The 17,205-nt window shown below is 39.6% G+C and overlaps 1 protein-coding gene across 1 annotated transcript; it reads left to right on the top strand.

The window, feature by feature from the left end:
• Window positions 1–5,373: 5,373 nt before the first annotated feature.
• UBE2J1 (ubiquitin conjugating enzyme E2 J1) lies at window positions 5,374–16,416 on the top strand (the record flags this gene model as incomplete). The annotated part of the gene is made up of 6 exons (XM_010166281.1): window positions 5,374–5,444; window positions 8,059–8,190; window positions 9,128–9,212; window positions 10,162–10,267; window positions 12,374–12,503; window positions 16,285–16,416. Coding segments are annotated over exons 1-6 (645 nt in total), but the record flags the coding sequence as incomplete, so codon positions are not given.
• Between the last annotated feature and the right edge of the window lie 789 nt (window positions 16,417–17,205).

The following is a 17,205-nucleotide window of genomic DNA, read 5'->3' as shown; positions in this document are numbered from 1 at the left end:
TCTGAGCTCTGAAGTCACTTGGTGGCTACACCAGCTGTGGGTCAGGCACTCTTGGCTCAGTGGTTGGTGTTGAGTGAAGGAAGAAAAACCAAAGCCAGCTGGATTTAAAAAGACTTTCCATGACATACACATCATCTCATTGAAGGGCCTTGATGCTTGTCTCAAATTTATAGTGTGGTTTCGATTTTTAAATTTTTCTAATATTTTTCCCGATTGTAGGTAGTAGCATCATTAATAGACAAACACATAATGAAGGTGACTTGTATTTTACTAATAGCTTAAGTGGGCTGAGTAGTTATAAAACCCTTCACCCCTGAGAAACTTTTAAAAGAGTTTTACTAATTCATTGGAAAACCTGTATTCGACAAGTGTCCTTAGTTGTGCTGTCTTGGTCAGCAGAGCCATGGGGAAAAAAATTCTTGCTTTTTCTGTATTTCTCCGGAGTTGACCTCTAAATCTTATTTAAAATGAAGAAGAGGAAAAAAATAATAGCAGCCATTAAAAAAAATGTAGAAGGTGTTTGCTGAAGCAGTAAAAGCTGTCAGGTTGTTTTATTCCCTTTTTTCTCAGATGAGATAAGTCAGCTTGAAAGATTAGGAGAACTCGAGCTTTATGCCAGCTGTTTCAGGTTCCTTTATTTATTTGCTTATGATGTACTTTATTTTTCAAGCAGAAGAACTGAAAATCGGTAGAATGAAATGGTTGCTGTTCATTTGAGGAAGATACTGTCACGCACAATCCGTATTTGTTTCCCTGATGCTGCAGCACAAAGCGCTGTCTCCTTGTGCGATGAAGCACTAGGGGCTGAGCCTCGCTGAGCTGGGGCCTCGCCCGCCCTGTGCTTCCTGAGGTGGGTTTGATTCCAGTGTCACCCCCCTCACTCACCGCTGCCGCTCCCCTCGCCCGGGGTCTGTTTCTCCTGCGAAGCTCTTGTACCCGAGTGCTGTTGTTTTCTGTAGACAAGTTGTGGCAGATCTTTGGGAAGCTCATAACAGTGTCTGCCCAGGCCTTTGCTTTCTGAGTGTTGTTTTATCAGATTTTCTGAACTTCCAGCGAGGAAAAGATATGCAACTTTGTTATGCTGAAATAAATCCTGTTGCACTGGTGTGTGTTATGTTTAAATTAACATAACCTTGGTCAGCTCATTTGATTGCCACGTGTACTGTTCACTGATGATCATAGAATCATAGAATGGTTTGGATTGGAAGGGACCTTAAAGATCATCTAGTTCCAACCCCCCTGCCAGCAGCAGGGACACCTTCCACTAGACCAGGTTGCTCAAAGCCTCATCCAGCCTGGCCTTAAACACTTCCAGGGAGGGGGCATCCACAACTTCCTTGGGCAACCTGTTCCAGTGTCTCACCACCCTCACAGTGAAGAACTTCTTCCTTATATCTAATCTAAACCTACCCTCTTTCAGCTTAAACCCATTTCCCCTTGTTTTGTCATTAACTGCCCTTATGAAAAGTCCCTCCCCAGCTTTCTTGTAGCCCCTTCAGGTACTGGAAGGCCGCTATAAGATCTCCCCGGAGCCTTCTCTTTTCCAGGCTGAACAGCCCCAAATAAACTAAAATTCTTTATTAAATACAGAAGACTACTAACAAAACAAAGCTCTGTAAGGCTAAATATAATTGCTTTATTTTAAGACTATTTTTATTTTCACAATAACAGATTTTTTTAAAAATATGGGATAATATTTTACTGAGAGAAAACCACCAGTGTTCACATCCTGTCGTCTCTTTAAGCAGTAATATTGACATTTATGAAGGCTGATCACTTGCATTTTCTGTGTACAGAAGGGTTTCCTGGGCCACGAGGTGCAGACTAGTCTAGTTGGGTATGATAGCAGGAGTACTTGAATGTGACCTCAAGATATAAACAAGAGAACCAGTTGTCTTGAACAGAAATTTCAGGATAGCTTAAAGTAAACATTAATAAAAAGTAGGATTTAACTAGGACATTTTTTGACAGAAATAAATCTACAAATCATACATGCATACGTTACTCAAATTTTGCTCATTAATTGTAATATTCCACTGCCACTAAAACAAACCGGTGGCTTTAAATTTGATTCTCAGGCTTCTAACATCCACATTTTGCTTTTAAGAAAAATTTGTTAAGTTTGGTGTAATACAAGAGGCAGATTGTCGGGCAGAGGCTCTGGCCCGTAGCACCTGCTCTTTCCTTTCCTCCCCAGAGCAGCAGAGGTCCCGTGCCTCCAGCCAAGATGGGAACTCTCCTCTGCTTTCTAGAGTTAGCCCAGAAACTTAATTTCCTCAGTATTTAATTTCATGATGATAAATTGTTGCCGAGTATACCTGTGAAAGCACAGTTATTTTTCATGCTAACAGCCATGATACATTAAAAAATAACTTGTTTTGTCTCTAAAACCTCTCTTCAACAAATTGAATGTCTTGATTTGAATCTTTTTTTTTTTTTTTCTGAATCAGTGATACTTTTTGACCTTATTGACAGTTTGCAATTCTTTATTTTCAGTGGGCTCAAACCATTCTAATTTTTCAGAATTGCTATTGCCAGACACTTGCTCAAATAACTCAGTGTGATTTTAAGTGGGTTGAAATACAATATTTGGCATCAAACCTCTTTCTAATGAAATCTGGATAAGAGCATCGTGTACTTGTTGCAGGCAGACTTTGTGAATTGTTTGTTTCTTTCGTTGCAGTTTCCAAAGGAGGGACTGTGTTCACTTACAGAAGAAACAATTTAATGCCTTCTTCACTGGATCACATGTTCTCAGAACAGGCCTTGATGGGTCCAGGCTGTTCTTTGCAGCCTGTCAGTTGGCATTTTCCAGCAATGTAGAAGTAGGACCACAGAATGGTTTGGGTTGGGAGGGACCTTCAGAGATCATCTAGTCCAACCTCCCTGCTATGAGCTGGGACCTTTTTCCACTAGACCAGGTTGCTCAAAGCCTCATCCAGCCTGGCCTTGAACACTTCCAGGGCTGTCCAATCTAAACCTGCCCTCTGTCAGTTTAAAAACCTTTCCCCTTGTCCTGTCTCTACAGGCTGTGGTAAAAAGTGTCTCTGCCTTTCTTATAAGTCCCTTGTAAGTATTGAAAGGCTACATAAGGTCTCCCTGGAGCCTTCTCCAGGCTGAACAACCCCAACTCTCTCAGCCTTTCTTTGTATTTATATATATATATATATGTGCTGGTTTTTCTCAGCTTTTCTTCATATACATTTGCTTCTTTTTCTTAAGGTATCCTAGATTGCTTAATACTGAAAACTTCTTATAAGCAAATTATCTCTATGGGATACAAAAACTAAATTACATATTTTGCTGTATTTCATGCTCCAAGAGTAAAATAATATGTCATATTCTTGCAATGTATTTTATGCTGGCTTCTTAAAATATCTATAGTCTGGCTACTTGATAATAAAGTAATGCTATGAAAAAATACATACAGTATTGTGTCACTCTTAATTAAATACAAAAGTGTTAATAATACCCCATGCTTTAAGCTGCTTCAATTTTAAATTCTACTAAACAGGAGCCCACCTGCTCGTTGTCCCCACCTGGCTGCTGTCTCTGTTACTTCTCAGTGCAAACCCTTGGTTGCTCTGTTTCTGCCTGCCAGCTGCGGGCACTCGGCACCCAGGGGACAGCCTCGGAGCTCAGGCAGTCGAGAGGATATTCCTTTTGTGACAAATCCAAAGTGCCAGTGCGCACTGCCAAAGATCCCGTGCCCCATTTTGGGCTGGTAGGCTGGGTACAAACCTTTCCCTGAGCGTAGGTAGACTTGTGGAGAACATCTTGATTGTTTTTGTTTTGCTGGACTAGTTAGCTTTCCCTCAGTTAACATGGGTAACAGCGTGTGATGCTGATGTAGGGAGACTCTGTTTCTTTTCTGTCTTGGTCCCTCACCTGGGAAATCTCAGGAACAGAGTTATGTGCCTTGTCCATGACTATTCTGTCTTTGTTAGGCTTTGTTATAGATGTTCTCAGTTTTCTCATGGTTACTTCGTGGGGCATTTTTGAATTAGCTCATCGTGGTGCGTGTCACTCTTCTGAAGGCAAGTGTTCAGGCTTGTTGGCTGTGAAGCAATACTGGGTCTGAAGTCTTCTCTGGTCCAGCCTGGTTTTCTTATTATTGCTTGCTAATGAACTGGTAAACCTTAATGCAGATGAAAGGGACAGACTGTTTTTCAGCAGAGCCTGAACGCTGTTGCCTGTGATGTGACGTCATGGGCTCTGCAGGGTGTTTAATTGAGATCTCCCCCTGGCAGCAGCAGAATTGGGACAACTGGCAGCAACAAATTTACTCATAGTTGGTTTGCTTTTTGGGTTGTAAGAAGTGAAATTCTCGAACTTTGAGCTGTTGTTTATAGCTGTCAAGAAGAGGAAAGGAGGAAAAGAACTTTGCAGGGTAGGTTGAAATCAGAATTCCCCTGCGGGAGGTTAGAGCAGGTTCCCTCACAGCATCGTGAAAGTGAGTAAAGCCCTGGAGTCTGAGCATGCTACAGAGCCTACAGTCAGCTGGTGATGCCAGGCTTTGTCAATCTAGGAACTAGAGTTCACTTTCTCCTTATCTTTGTGCTTACGCTGTAAGGGAATTTGGGCAGTGTTCCCCTTCTTTGTAGTTAGATAATTACATGAGCGGGGGGGAGGGACATCCATGGTTTGAAATTAATGTGGAAGATGGATTAAGGGATCCTGTTTCTATGTAGTTGCTTAAAAAGGTAACTGTTTCTTGCACTTTTTCCAGTAAGCAAGAGTCAGAACTTTCTACCTAACCATCATTAATGAGGTGGCATCCTTAAATTTCTGGTCTGTAGTTCTTATGTTTAGTCTGCTCTTCAGTTTGTCAGAGTTCTTTATTAGGCATTAATTCATGATGCACATGAGGGCACCTGGCAGGAGTGCCTCCTTTGGAATAATAATTCCTTCTTTGGAATAATTAAGGGAGTAGTCATGTAATAGTCATGGGAGGTGTCAGGATAAAGCTTTCCAGCAGTTGTTTAAAGATGCACATGAAATCCTTTATGATAAAATGTTGAAGTTATTAGTCTTGTACATCTTGTATTTAAAGTGTGAAACTCTGTTAATGACACCTGTTTTCCATCGTGTCTTTGATGCAGCTAATAATGTAAAACTATTTTAGTCCATTTTTCAGTGTTGAGAAGCTCTGTGACCATGTAACATATTTTTCATAACTTTGTGCTTGTATAACTCATTTAAGGTTTATTCGCCGTGACTAATTTATGTTGTGTCTTGGCTTATTAACTCCAGTGAAGAAGCTGAAAAAGATTAGTTAGCTGAAAGGAGCTCTTCAAGAAATGTTCATGTATTTTTGTATGCAATGCATATTAATTTTTTTCTTTATTTTCATGTCTTGTACTTTTTCAGCTGTCAAACGTTTGATGAAAGAGGCTGCAGAACTGAAGGATCCTACAGATCATTATCATGCACAGCCTTTGGAGGTTTGTTTCTCTGTTTTTGCGAGAGCTTGTAATTAGGCTGTGCTATTGATATATACTCTAAGTTCTCTGTATGGATATGTATTTAAAATGTACATAATTAGATACTAGCAGACCTTTTAAAATTTGTTCAGTCCTTTTTTTCCTATGATGGAAATCATCAGCAGAATTCCACTTTAATGGTATTATAGTTCCAGGTCATTAGTGAAAGTACATAACATTGGTTTTACATTGCACCAGTGCAGTCTTACTGCACACGTATGATATGTTTGTTTCCCCTCCTCCTTCCTGAGACTACATAAATGCATTGTTTAAGTTAAGCTTTTTACACTCAAACCTGACATCTGACTCAGTTACCGAGATGCCCAACAAAACACTTAAGCCTAGGTAATCTATGAGAATTCACTATTTTGCATACAAAAAAATTGTGAAGAACGTAAAAGGGTGCAATTCTGGATGCATTTGAATAGAGAATGCTTAAATAATAGCTTCTTGAAATCTTCTAAACACCTAGTTAAGTTTTTGGGCTGAGAGGACAGTGAAGTTCTGGTGGTTAGAAGCTTAAACAGAAACCCCTTCTGATTTCACTGGAATAATAAAAAATACAGTGTTCTGTGGTATTCAGTTTGGGAGTTTAATTTAGCTGTTCACAGAAATATGTAGCACACTTAACATGCTTACAGAAAAGAGCATGTTCCTAGGTGCAATAAAATATACCTTACTATCGACTAGTTTTTGTCTAAACTTTGTGTTTCCACTTCCTGTGGTGAAATGTAAGGTTTAATTCATACTATTACTTGTAATTTACATAAAGGTCTTATTTCTGGGTTAGAACAGTGACTCACTGGGAAGAGAACAGTGGCAGATGGAAGAAAATGCTGACAGTTACCTCCCATCCTTGAGAACATTGTAAGTAGGTAGGCAGCCACAGCCCTGTGATACAAATGTGCAGCATTAGTGGAGAGCTCTCGTTTGCTGACAGCAAACCTCGTTTGGACTCCTGTTCTCACAGTAGGAGTTTTTCTGCTTGTAAATATTCAGGAACTTGTGGGCATCATGACATCTGATACGCAAAGCCAAACACAGAACTCCAAAAAAATAATGCTTAAAGAGAAGTAATTTGTATGTCCAGTGAAAATAATATTCCAGATTTCTCTGTCACTCCCCTCCTCAGCTGGACAGGGAAGAGAAGGTCTAACAAAAGGCTCATGGGTTGAGATAAGGACAGGGAGATCACTCAGCAATTACTGTCACATGCAAAACAGACTTGACTTGGGAAATTAGTTTAATGTATCAGTCAAAATCAGAGTAGGATAATGAGAAATAAAAACTAAATCTTAAAACAGCTTCCCCCCAGCCCTCCCTTCTTCCTGGGTTCAGCTTCCTCCTGATTTCTCTACCTCCTCTCCTGGAGCAGCACAGGGGGATGGGGAATATGGGTTGGGGTCAAACATTACTTCTGCCTCTCCTTCCTCTTCAGGGGAGCACTTCTCATGCTCTTCCCCTGCTCCAGTGTGAGGTCTCTCCCACAGGCTGCAGTCTTCCATGAACTTCTCCAACATTAGTCCTTTCCATAGGGTGCAGTTCTTCAAGAAGTACTCCAGTGTGGGCCCTGCACAGGGTCACAAGTCCTGCCTGCTCCAGTGTGGGCTTCCCACAGGGTCACAGCCTTCTTTGGGCATCCACCTGCTCTGGCATGGGGGCTGCAAGTGCAGATCTGCTCCACCATGGACCTCCATGGGCTGCAGGGGGACAGCCTGCCTCACCATGGTCTTCACCATAAGTTGCAGGGAAACCTCTGCTCCAGTGGCTGGAGCACCTCCTCCCCCTCTTTCTTCACAGACCTTTGTGTCTGCAGGGTTGTTTCTCTCACATAGTCTCACTTCTGTCTCTGGATTAAGTTGTGCAGTTTTTTTTCTTCCTTCTTAAATATGTTATCCCAGAGGTGCTATCACAGTTCCTGATGGACTTGGCCTTGGCCAGTGGTGGGTCCATATTGGAGCCAACTGGCATTGGCTCTGTTGGACATAAGGGAAGCTTCTGGCAGCTTCTCACAGAAGCTACCCTTGTAGCCCCTCTGCAACCAAAACCTTGCCATGCAAACCCAGTACATTTATGGAGAAGCAAAAGAGGATGGGATTTCTCTGTGTTGACTTGGGCACGGAAGGGGCTTTGGGGGGGCCGTCATTAATGTTTTTTCTTAGGGTGGGTCTCCCCTAGGTTCTCTAGAAATTATTGTTCACTGGGACAAAGGCTCAGTTTTCCCTTAGTTGATGCAGTTTTCCATCTGTTGGGAAATAAAATTCTTGTCATAACTGATACAAGCAGAGTGAAGAGCTTGAATAATGAATTTGAGAGTTTCAACAAAGTGTAAACAAAGTTTCAACATTGTGTAAGAAAATTACCAGAACGCCACAATATTCTATACTTTTAACCAGAATCTTAGTACTGTGTTGGTTGTCTTACTCTCCATTTGATTTTGACTTCTCAAAACTTCTGCTGTGCACTCTTTCTTTAGCCTGTCCTCGTTCAAGAAAATGGTGTTTAGTTGTCTACTTCTTTGACACACTCTTCCTTTTTTTTTTTTTTCCCTCTCCCTTTGGTGGGGGCATTTTAGGATAATCTTTTTGAATGGCACTTTACTGTTAGAGGCCCTCCAGATTCAGATTTCGATGGAGGGATTTATCATGGTCGAATAGTACTGCCACCTGAATATCCCATGAAGCCACCCAGCATTATTTTGCTGACGGTAAGCAAGTTTACTAGTTTTTTTCCTTCATATGTGATTGATTTAACCAGAGGTGTCTGAGAGAGAGATTCTTGGCATTTAAAGTAATGTTATTTTTGTAAGAAAGGTGGCATAGTATAGTTAATGCTGCAATTTAAGACCAGGATTCTTGCAAGATGACTTTACAGAATCAGAATGTCAGGGTTTGGAAGGGACCTCGAAAGATCATCTAGTCCAATCCTCCTGCCGGAGCAGGAACCTAAATGAGATCACACAGGAAGGCGTCCAGGAGGGTTTTGAATGTCTCCAGAGAAGGAGACTCCACAACCTCCCTGGGCAGCCTGTTCCAGGGCTCTGTCACACTCACTTTAAAGAAGTTCCTTCACAAGTTTAAGCGGAACCTCCTGTGTTCCAGCTCACACCCGTTTCCCCTTGTCCTACCATTGGGCATCACTGAGAAGAGCCTGTATGCTGTAATCACATGAAGCTTTGCACCTAGTAAATGGAAGTTTTCTCCAAGACTAATCACATTGCTGATGTGATTGTCTAACCTCCTGTTCTCTCCGTGGGCTCTCTTGGTCTCTGTTGGAGACATTGGTCACATATAGGAAGGCAGTCCTATGCTTTGGGGCAAAGGCCCATATTTGTGCACAGGTTCATAGAGCTGCAGCTTTTCAGGCTCTCTGCATGTGGTGTGTGGGTTACAGGAGCAACAGGAAAGCCACTGTGTCACACTGGGACATGTGAGGTATCAGTTAAGGGTTTCTTCATGCCTCAATAGAGGCAGATGGCAGACTACTTTGTTCAGAAAGCTGCATGCCAATTTTATGAGGTTGGCAGTAATGTATTGTCAAATATTGTTTGTGTGTAGATTTGTTTGATGATGATTTTTATAACTTGTACCAAAACCCAAGAGTGAACTTCCAGCATGTTTTATTATATCCTCCTTCCTTTGAAGGCCAATGGCAGGTTTGAAGTGGGGAAGAAAATTTGTTTAAGCATCTCAGGGCATCATCCTGAAACATGGCAGCCTTCATGGAGTAGTAAGTAACAACTATTTGGAAATGTTACCTCATCAAGCAACTAGATCTTTGAACTGAAAAACATATCACAAAGAATGTTTATACATTTATACAGACACATGCACAGATTTTGAGGGAGAAAAAGTATGGGAGAATTTGAGAAATATAAAATAATGAAAGAGCAACATAGGATTTGGAAATGGTATTAAACAAATGCAGGGTGAAAGGATTGAGAAACTGAGGGGTGATAGTATTATTTATTTAGATGCACAAACATTAAGAATTCTCAGAGCACTTAAATATTCTTTGGTTTTGTTTTGCTGCTTTTTAAAATTTGTTCTTATGAAAATATTTTAAATCCTGTTACTTTACCCCATTTTGTATAATCACTAAAACCAGCTTGAATATTGATAGAGGGGAGTGTGGTCAGCTTTTAATTCTGATTCTCTGCTTATGAACACTCAAGAGGAAAGACTTGCTCCTTCCCCAGCATGGTGGGATAAGGGGAACAAATTCTGTGGTACTTTGCGTGAAAGAAAACCACTGAGCTTGTGTGCACTAAATTGCATAATTAGTGTCCAACATGAACATGCACAAAAAGAGGAATTCCTTCTGGATCCTCCCCTTCTTGCCGTCCCCATTTATATCTTAATTCAGAGCACCTTTTTAAAGTCTGGAACTCTAATCTTTATATTGATGCAACATTTTTGTCACAACTTTTTCTTCTCTTTTTTGGCTGATGGAAGAATAAGGCCTTACCTTTTATTTATAATATGAAGTTTAAAAAAAAGTGAAGAAAGCCTTGCTGTGTACAAAAAACCCAGTGCTGCTTGTATGAATTTCAGACTACTCCTTTGGGCAAAATGAAGTTCTGCAGGCAGAACTGCAACTTTTCTGTATTGAATTTAGAGTGAGATGACATAACAATTGTTTCTGCAGCCTTGTTTGTATCTCTGTTTTCCCATTTTAGTAAGAACAGCTTTGCTAGCCATTATTGGATTTATGCCAACCAAAGGTGAAGGAGCAATAGGATCTCTAGATTATACACCAGAAGAAAGAAGAGCTCTTGCAAAGAAGTAAGCACTAAGTTTGTTACTGTAGGTACATACATATGTATGCTCTTTTAGGGTAAGGCATTAAGCAGAAAGTAAGTCACTTCAGTCTGTTCTCTTGCATTTGTTCTAAATATTTAAAAAGTTCTATGCCTTGTTTATATTATTTTTGTTTCCTGAACATTGTGCAAACTTGGAACTTCTGGTCAAACAAAATACTTTGAAGGCTGTGTTTCTTCCAGTATTGTGTGGTCAAATTAGAGGTTTGTCTGAAATTCAGGCTTAGAGATGTAATTAACATTGTGATACAGCGGTAATTGCGGTGTGGAGGGAAAATGAGTATGATGGAATTGATAGTAAGTGTAAGTGGGGGTGAAAACAACCAAGACAATGGTGCATCATTTCCTTAAGTAAACAATAATAATGAAACAATGACAAAAAATCAGAAGCAGCTGCCTATGGATGAGTTTTAGGACGTTAACTTAAAATTAGATTAGTGACTATGATGAAATTACTAGCTTGGTGGACAAGGGGGAAGCAGTGGATGTTGTTTATCTTGGCTGTAGCAAGGCTTTTGGTTCTGTCTTCCTTACCATCCTCATAAACTCGTGAAGTACAGGTAAGTGGGGACAGCAAGGTGGATTAAGAACTGTCTGAGCTGCCTGACTCAAAGGATTGTGTAAAGCAGCTTGTAAGGAGAGGACCTGAGGGTCCTGTTGGACACCAGGCTGATCATGAGGCAGCGATGCACACTTGCAGCAAAAAAGGCTGGTGGTATCCTGGACTGCATTGGGCAGAGTGTTGCCAGCAGGTTGAGGGAAGTGATCCTTCCTCTCTACTGGCCAGACATCTGGAATGGTGAGTGTTGCCAGCGGCTGTGTCCAGGTCAGGGCTGTGTCCAGGTCAGGCTACAAGAAAGATACAGACTTACTGGAGCAAATCCAGTGCAGTGGCATGAAGGTGATTGAAGGCTTGGAACATGTTTCGTACAAGGAGAGACAAAAAGAGCTAGGAGTGATCAGCCTGGAGAAGAGAAGGCTCAGGGGATCTTATTCATGTGTGCAAATATCTGAAAGGAAGGCGTAAAGAAGGCAGAGCCAGGCTCTTCTCGGTGGCATCCAGTGAATAGGACAAGAGGCAATGGGCACAAACTGGTACCCATAAAATTCAGTCTGAATGCAAGAAAACACTTTTTTACTGTGAAGATGGTCAAAGCACTAGCACAGGTTGCCCAGAGAGGTGGTGGAGGTCCTTGGAGGTGTTAAAAATGTGACTGGAAATAGACCTGAGCAACGTGCTCTGCTTGACCCTGCGTTGAGCAAGGAGACTAGACGAAGTGATCTCCCAACCTCATCTACTCTGTGATTGTCCTTAAATGAAATCTTATACCTCCTGTGGAGTCTTTTGGCTTTCATCATGTAGGGAGGAGACGGTACGTGAAAGACCATATCCTTATGTTATAAGCAAAGTTACTGTATTCCAGATTGTAACTAGTACCTTATTTTGCAGGCAGATGTGAGCTTTTTCTGCCTGTACTCTGAGCCAGTCACGAGCTGCAGCTTTCCTATTAGCATGGCACTGAGTCAAAACTAATAAACACTGCTGAGAGGTAGGGTTTGGGGGGTTGGTCTTGATACTGTACTGTCAAGGCTGTGTGGTTTCTCCTTGGCTTGGAGAGCTGCCTGCAGTGTGCCCTAGAGACAGTTTATGTGTGAAGAGAGGAGAGGGAATGCTCTCACAGAAGCTGAAATTCCTGGATTTGAGGTGCAGGTTCCTGGGTCCAATTTAATATTTGTAACAATAGTTAGATCTTTATAAATTTAATTTGCTGCAGATGTAGAGAAAGTTTTAAAATGATAACAAATTATTAATAAAGTATTGATAATAGCAATATGTCAGTCAGTTGTTAATATTTTCCTAAATTATGTGAGAGAATATGTATTTGTAGTACAAATAACGATCAACATTTTTTTCAAGATGGTGTGTTTTTTGGGCAGGGGGAAGTACTTTTAAGCTACTGGTCTTGATACCATTTGTCTTCCTGTGGATTGTTTGTGAATAGTTTGTTCAAGCAAGCACACAAGAACATTCTGAGAACATGTTATTCTAAGCTCTGTCATTTGTGGCCAGGTCACAAGACTTCTGTTGTGAAATGTGTGGCACATCTATGAAGACAGCCCTCTTACCACTAACATCTGGAAGCGTATCAAGCCAGGCAGACAAGGAGGCTAAAGAACTTGCCAGACAAATTAGCTTCAAGGTGAAGTCACTCTTTAAACCGTTTTTTCTCTCTATTGTATAGAATTAAAAAAACCCTTTTAAATTGCAGAAACATTCATCATTTCATAAACCTTCATTGATCACTATGTGGAAACCTGGGGTTTTTTAGGACAGTCTGAAGGAGAAAACCAGGAGTGGATCTCTTGCAATGTGCCAGTTAATAAATTGTGCAGGCACTGATTGATTAGTTTTAATTTCAGTGGTGAGCACTGTGGTAAGAACTGCCTAACTGTGTTGCTTTTACTTCCATATTTCAGTCACTAATAACTTGATCAAATTCTCTAGAATTAGTCTTATTATAAAAATGTTAGGAAAGTTTGGGCAAAGCTAACCTAATTTTTTTTCCCTTTGTGATTGTGATTTTTTTTTTCTCCTTTTGGCTTATGAAAGGAATAAAACATATTCCTACTGAAAAATGGTTGCAAATTCTTTTGAACTACTCTGCAGCTGAAGATACTGAAAGTTGAACTCCGGTATGGACATTGCTGTTACCCAAAAATATGTTCTCTAGCTTGTGTTTCAGTGAAAGTAAGGTTTGTTTAGCCAAATACATGCCTTAGAAAATTGCGTGTCTTGCATGCACAGTGTTGTTTTTCACTGGGTTTTCCACTAAACTCTTAAATTGGCCACTAAGGAACACTGATGTGCATAAGGGCAGGGAACTACAGTTAAATACGTTCTGACAATGTGGCATTGGTGCAGAATACATCCTCACTAAGCTCAGGGATGCTGATACATCCCCTTTTATCACCAGTGTTCTCCTAGCGCTGTCCTAAAGACTACTTTTTTTTCTTTTATGTGCTGTGAGAGTAAAGATTGCCTCCTAATGAGCATTGCTGCTGGTTCTGCAGGACCTGACTTCTTTACAATATATAAGGATTATAAAGTGTAGGATTATTTTTTACTTAAGAGTTGCTAATCTTCATCACAGAAATTCTAGAAATATCAGAGGTTTGGTTTTGGGTTTTGTTTTTGTTTTGTTTTTTTCCAGAAAGAACTCTTAACCCTTTCATACCTTTTTGGGTTTTGAAATGAAAGACTTGGGGACATCAATGTCTCAAGTGTCTTGGTGTATTCCGTGTATCCACATACTTAACTTCTCTCCTAAGAACAAGCACTCAGCAAGGGAAAAATGAACAAAAGCTTCAGGTTTCTACAGCCTTTTACAATCCATTCTGGGTTGGTTCGTTTGTTTGTTTGTTTTTTATAAAGTAAATCAGTTGGGTCCTCTAGTAGTGCCTTTCCTCCCTTTCTCAAATCAAACTGGGGGTTTTTTAAGCTTCCCGCTTCTCTGCTTTGCTTGACTTTGTTATTGTTGGTTTGGTTGATGTTAGGCTGAGGCATTCAGTGAGTGTGTTTGTAGTGAACCAATAGTTATGAATTGTTAGCAGGGAATACAAAAGTTTTTAATAATTTTTATACACTCCATGTCAATTTATGGGGTAAGATTTAACATCAGATTGCTGATTGAGTGTGTAATTTGAAAGCCTCTTCACTAGCAAACATACTAGGAATCTCTGCATTAACTTGATCCTTAAAGAAGAGATTTCCTTACTTTTTCTAGATGATCCTGGAATTATGAGAAATTATTTCATACAAGTCTTAAGCATAATAGTCATTTTAAAAAAAACCAAACAAACCCATGTGTGGTATTGAGAAAAGAATATGAAATTCAGGAGCAAAACTAACGAACCAGATTTCCTCATTACAGTTTTCCTGTTTCTTTGAGCCTCCGCCTTTGTTCCTGTCTGTTTTAATAAAAATTACTTTTTTTTTAATCAGCTTTACATTGACTTGCAAATTGTTTTGTGCATTTTAGGTGCTTCATTAAATTTAAAATAAAAAAAAAAAGAAAAGATAGATCACTAATAGCATATGCATTACTGTAAAACAATCTGGTTTATCTGCATGTTGCCATCACAAGGCATGTTATGCAGTAAAATTAATTCTCCATTCACTCTTATTGTTACATTTAAATATTTTGATCTTCTTTCCTTGATGACTGTGTTCTCTTCAGCTTTCCTGGAAGCTGAGGTAAGGGCTGGAGAAAAGAGAGACTTGGTGTCAAAAAAAATACTTCAGTTTTGGGAACTTTCAAGTGCTTTATTTTTTGAATGTTAATCTGACTTCAGTCTAGCATACTAGACTTGGTACTTTCATTAAAATAAATGCACATTTTTTAATGTATGTGCTTTATAGAGATTAAAAATAAAGATGAAATGAGCTCCTCTTGGAAAAAGCAGAAGTATAAAAAGCAGTGGTCACAGGTTCCAGGGAAGAAATTTACAACTGGATATGGGAAAGGAAAATTGGCCCTGCGGGTTGTCAGATGCTGGAGCAAGCTACCTGGAGAGGCTGTGGAATCTCCAGCTTTGGGGATGCTCAGAACTTGACTGAACGTAACTCTGCTTTGAGGAGGGAGTTGGACCAGTTGACGTCTAGAGATCCATTTAATCCTAAATTTTTCATAATCCTGTGATGCTTTGTTGCTGGTCCGTATTTGAGTCACAACTTGTCCTACATAATATTAGAGTTCATAGTAGTCAAGTGCAAAAGGAAAGCCTTATCGTCAGGTTATAAATATTTTTAAATCTTAAATTCATCTTCAGGTTGTTTCAGTGACACATTTTTTCAGATTCTTCTGAGATAATATACATCAAGAAACAGGGAATTTCTTCACACAAAATAGTATAATGAAAGAATATTATTATCTTGTGATCTTACCAGCTTGTTATCACTGTAACTGGTTGGTTTCTAGTAAGTTGCATTTCCTACTACTACTACCACTACTTATATCTGCATTTGAAGACGGGTATTAGATTTGGAATTGTCATATTTATAATAAATTGAGATCTAGATACATGACTGGAGAGGTGACTTGATTGCTGATAAAAATTGTTCTGGTCATGACTTTTTTTTTAAAAAAATGTGTATAAATTTTAAAGTTTTTCAGTTCAGGACTATGACGCTGAGTCCTTTTCCATTCCCAAGGGATTATTGCAGCCGTATGGCCTGTTTTAACAAGAAGTTTGTTCATGATCTACATTTCACTACTGATCTCTTGTCTCAAATTTCCAAAAGCATGAAACCTAAATTCTGTTAGTTGATGCTTATTAGGCATTTTATAAATGCATACAAAAGCAGCAAGACTTGTATTTTTTTCTTTTGCTCTGCTTGTGCTGAAATTTAAATACTGGACACTGAGGTGTGCGTGCCTGACACAGCGCAGCGCCACGCACATACGCCCACTCTGGCTGTGAGGCACCTTCAGTACTAGAACCAGTACAGCCACGTTAAATTAGCCCATAACCAGAGGCTAGTTAGCCCTGCTGAGAAACAGGCTGTATTAATTAGCTTTTGTAACAACAGTAGTCAGCACTCACTTAAGGACGTGCGAAACAGAAGTTTTATAAAAATATATTATTTCTGACATAACGTTTTTCTGGATCTTCTAAAGAATTTTCTTTTTTGCTCTATACATCTGTGCGTTTTTTGAACGTCATACCTGTTGTTATGTGCAGACAAACTTAAAATTGGTTTTTAAACTGATGTTTGCACGTCTGTAGTCTTATTTCTAAAGAATGAGAATTTCTTAAACCTGTTGGTGTGTAATTGAAACGCAGTTTGTGTACTTGATTATTACATTGCAGTAAGTCTCGTATTCCCCATACATTAAAATACACATTCCAAAATAAGCCAGATGTTTTTGGAGCAATTTTGATCTTGTCTCTGAAGCATACATACGTATGTACTCCTTGTAGGCAGAAGTCAATTCATCCAGGAAGTCTGATGCTGGACCCTCAGACACGTCAGGATTGAACCACTCTGTTGCTTTACATGAGCCCCGGCAGGATGATTCAGCTAGAGCATTCCAGGATCCAACAAGTGCAACGGTATGGTCTGTCTTTGAGCTTTATCGATGCAAGTACAGCATAGTCTGAACATGAAATTAATACTATTAAGCTGATCAGAGGCTTTGTTAAGAGTATGTAGTTCATACATCAATTCTAGAGCTTCTGCATACTTTTTTATAAAATCTGTGCGTAAACTTTAGCAAATAGTATGCTGAATCACTTTTAGAAATGGTGATCTCTTTGCTTTCACTTCTTTCTCTTAAAAACAATAAATAATGTTCTTTCAGCAATTCTTGTTCCCAGTAGTTCCTTTAATGTATGGGTTAACAGTTCATTAAAATATTGTGGTGTCTGGAGTGCTACAGTTTACCATCTGCATAATAAATCACGAGTTTTTGCAACAGAATTCTTAGCCAGAGGCAAAAAAAAAATGTTTCAGTGATAATATGTAGCTTTTAAATGTTAATTAAGGATATCTTCCTGTTTTTTATAGCCTCTTAAGTGTCTGACTAAAATATTCTTACTGTTTGAAGTATGACACTTATGTTTTAATACTGCTAGGTGTAGGGCTTACATAATGATTTCAGAAGTGACCGAAGCCTGGTGGTGGGCCAAAGCAGCTGCTGTTGTGACTGTGGCAAATGCAATCTAAATTCACTGATAAATTGCAGGCAAATCCCAGCTAAGCTGTCTTTTCTAGAGAAGATGGGGCTGCAAATCATTTAAAAAAACTAAAACACATCAAGTAACGTCAGACCATCTGTTCCGTGTTTGCAACATATTTTCAAGCTATATAGAAATACAAACATGCTAATAGCATACTTTTTT

This window comes from Antrostomus carolinensis, unplaced genomic scaffold (genome assembly GCF_000700745.2).
Source record: "Antrostomus carolinensis isolate BGI_N321 unplaced genomic scaffold, ASM70074v2 scaffold8454, whole genome shotgun sequence".
Lineage (NCBI taxonomy): Eukaryota > Metazoa > Chordata > Aves > Caprimulgiformes > Caprimulgidae > Antrostomus > Antrostomus carolinensis.
Note: the sequence above shows the minus strand (reverse complement) of the source record. Positions and strands in the feature narration are given on the sequence as shown.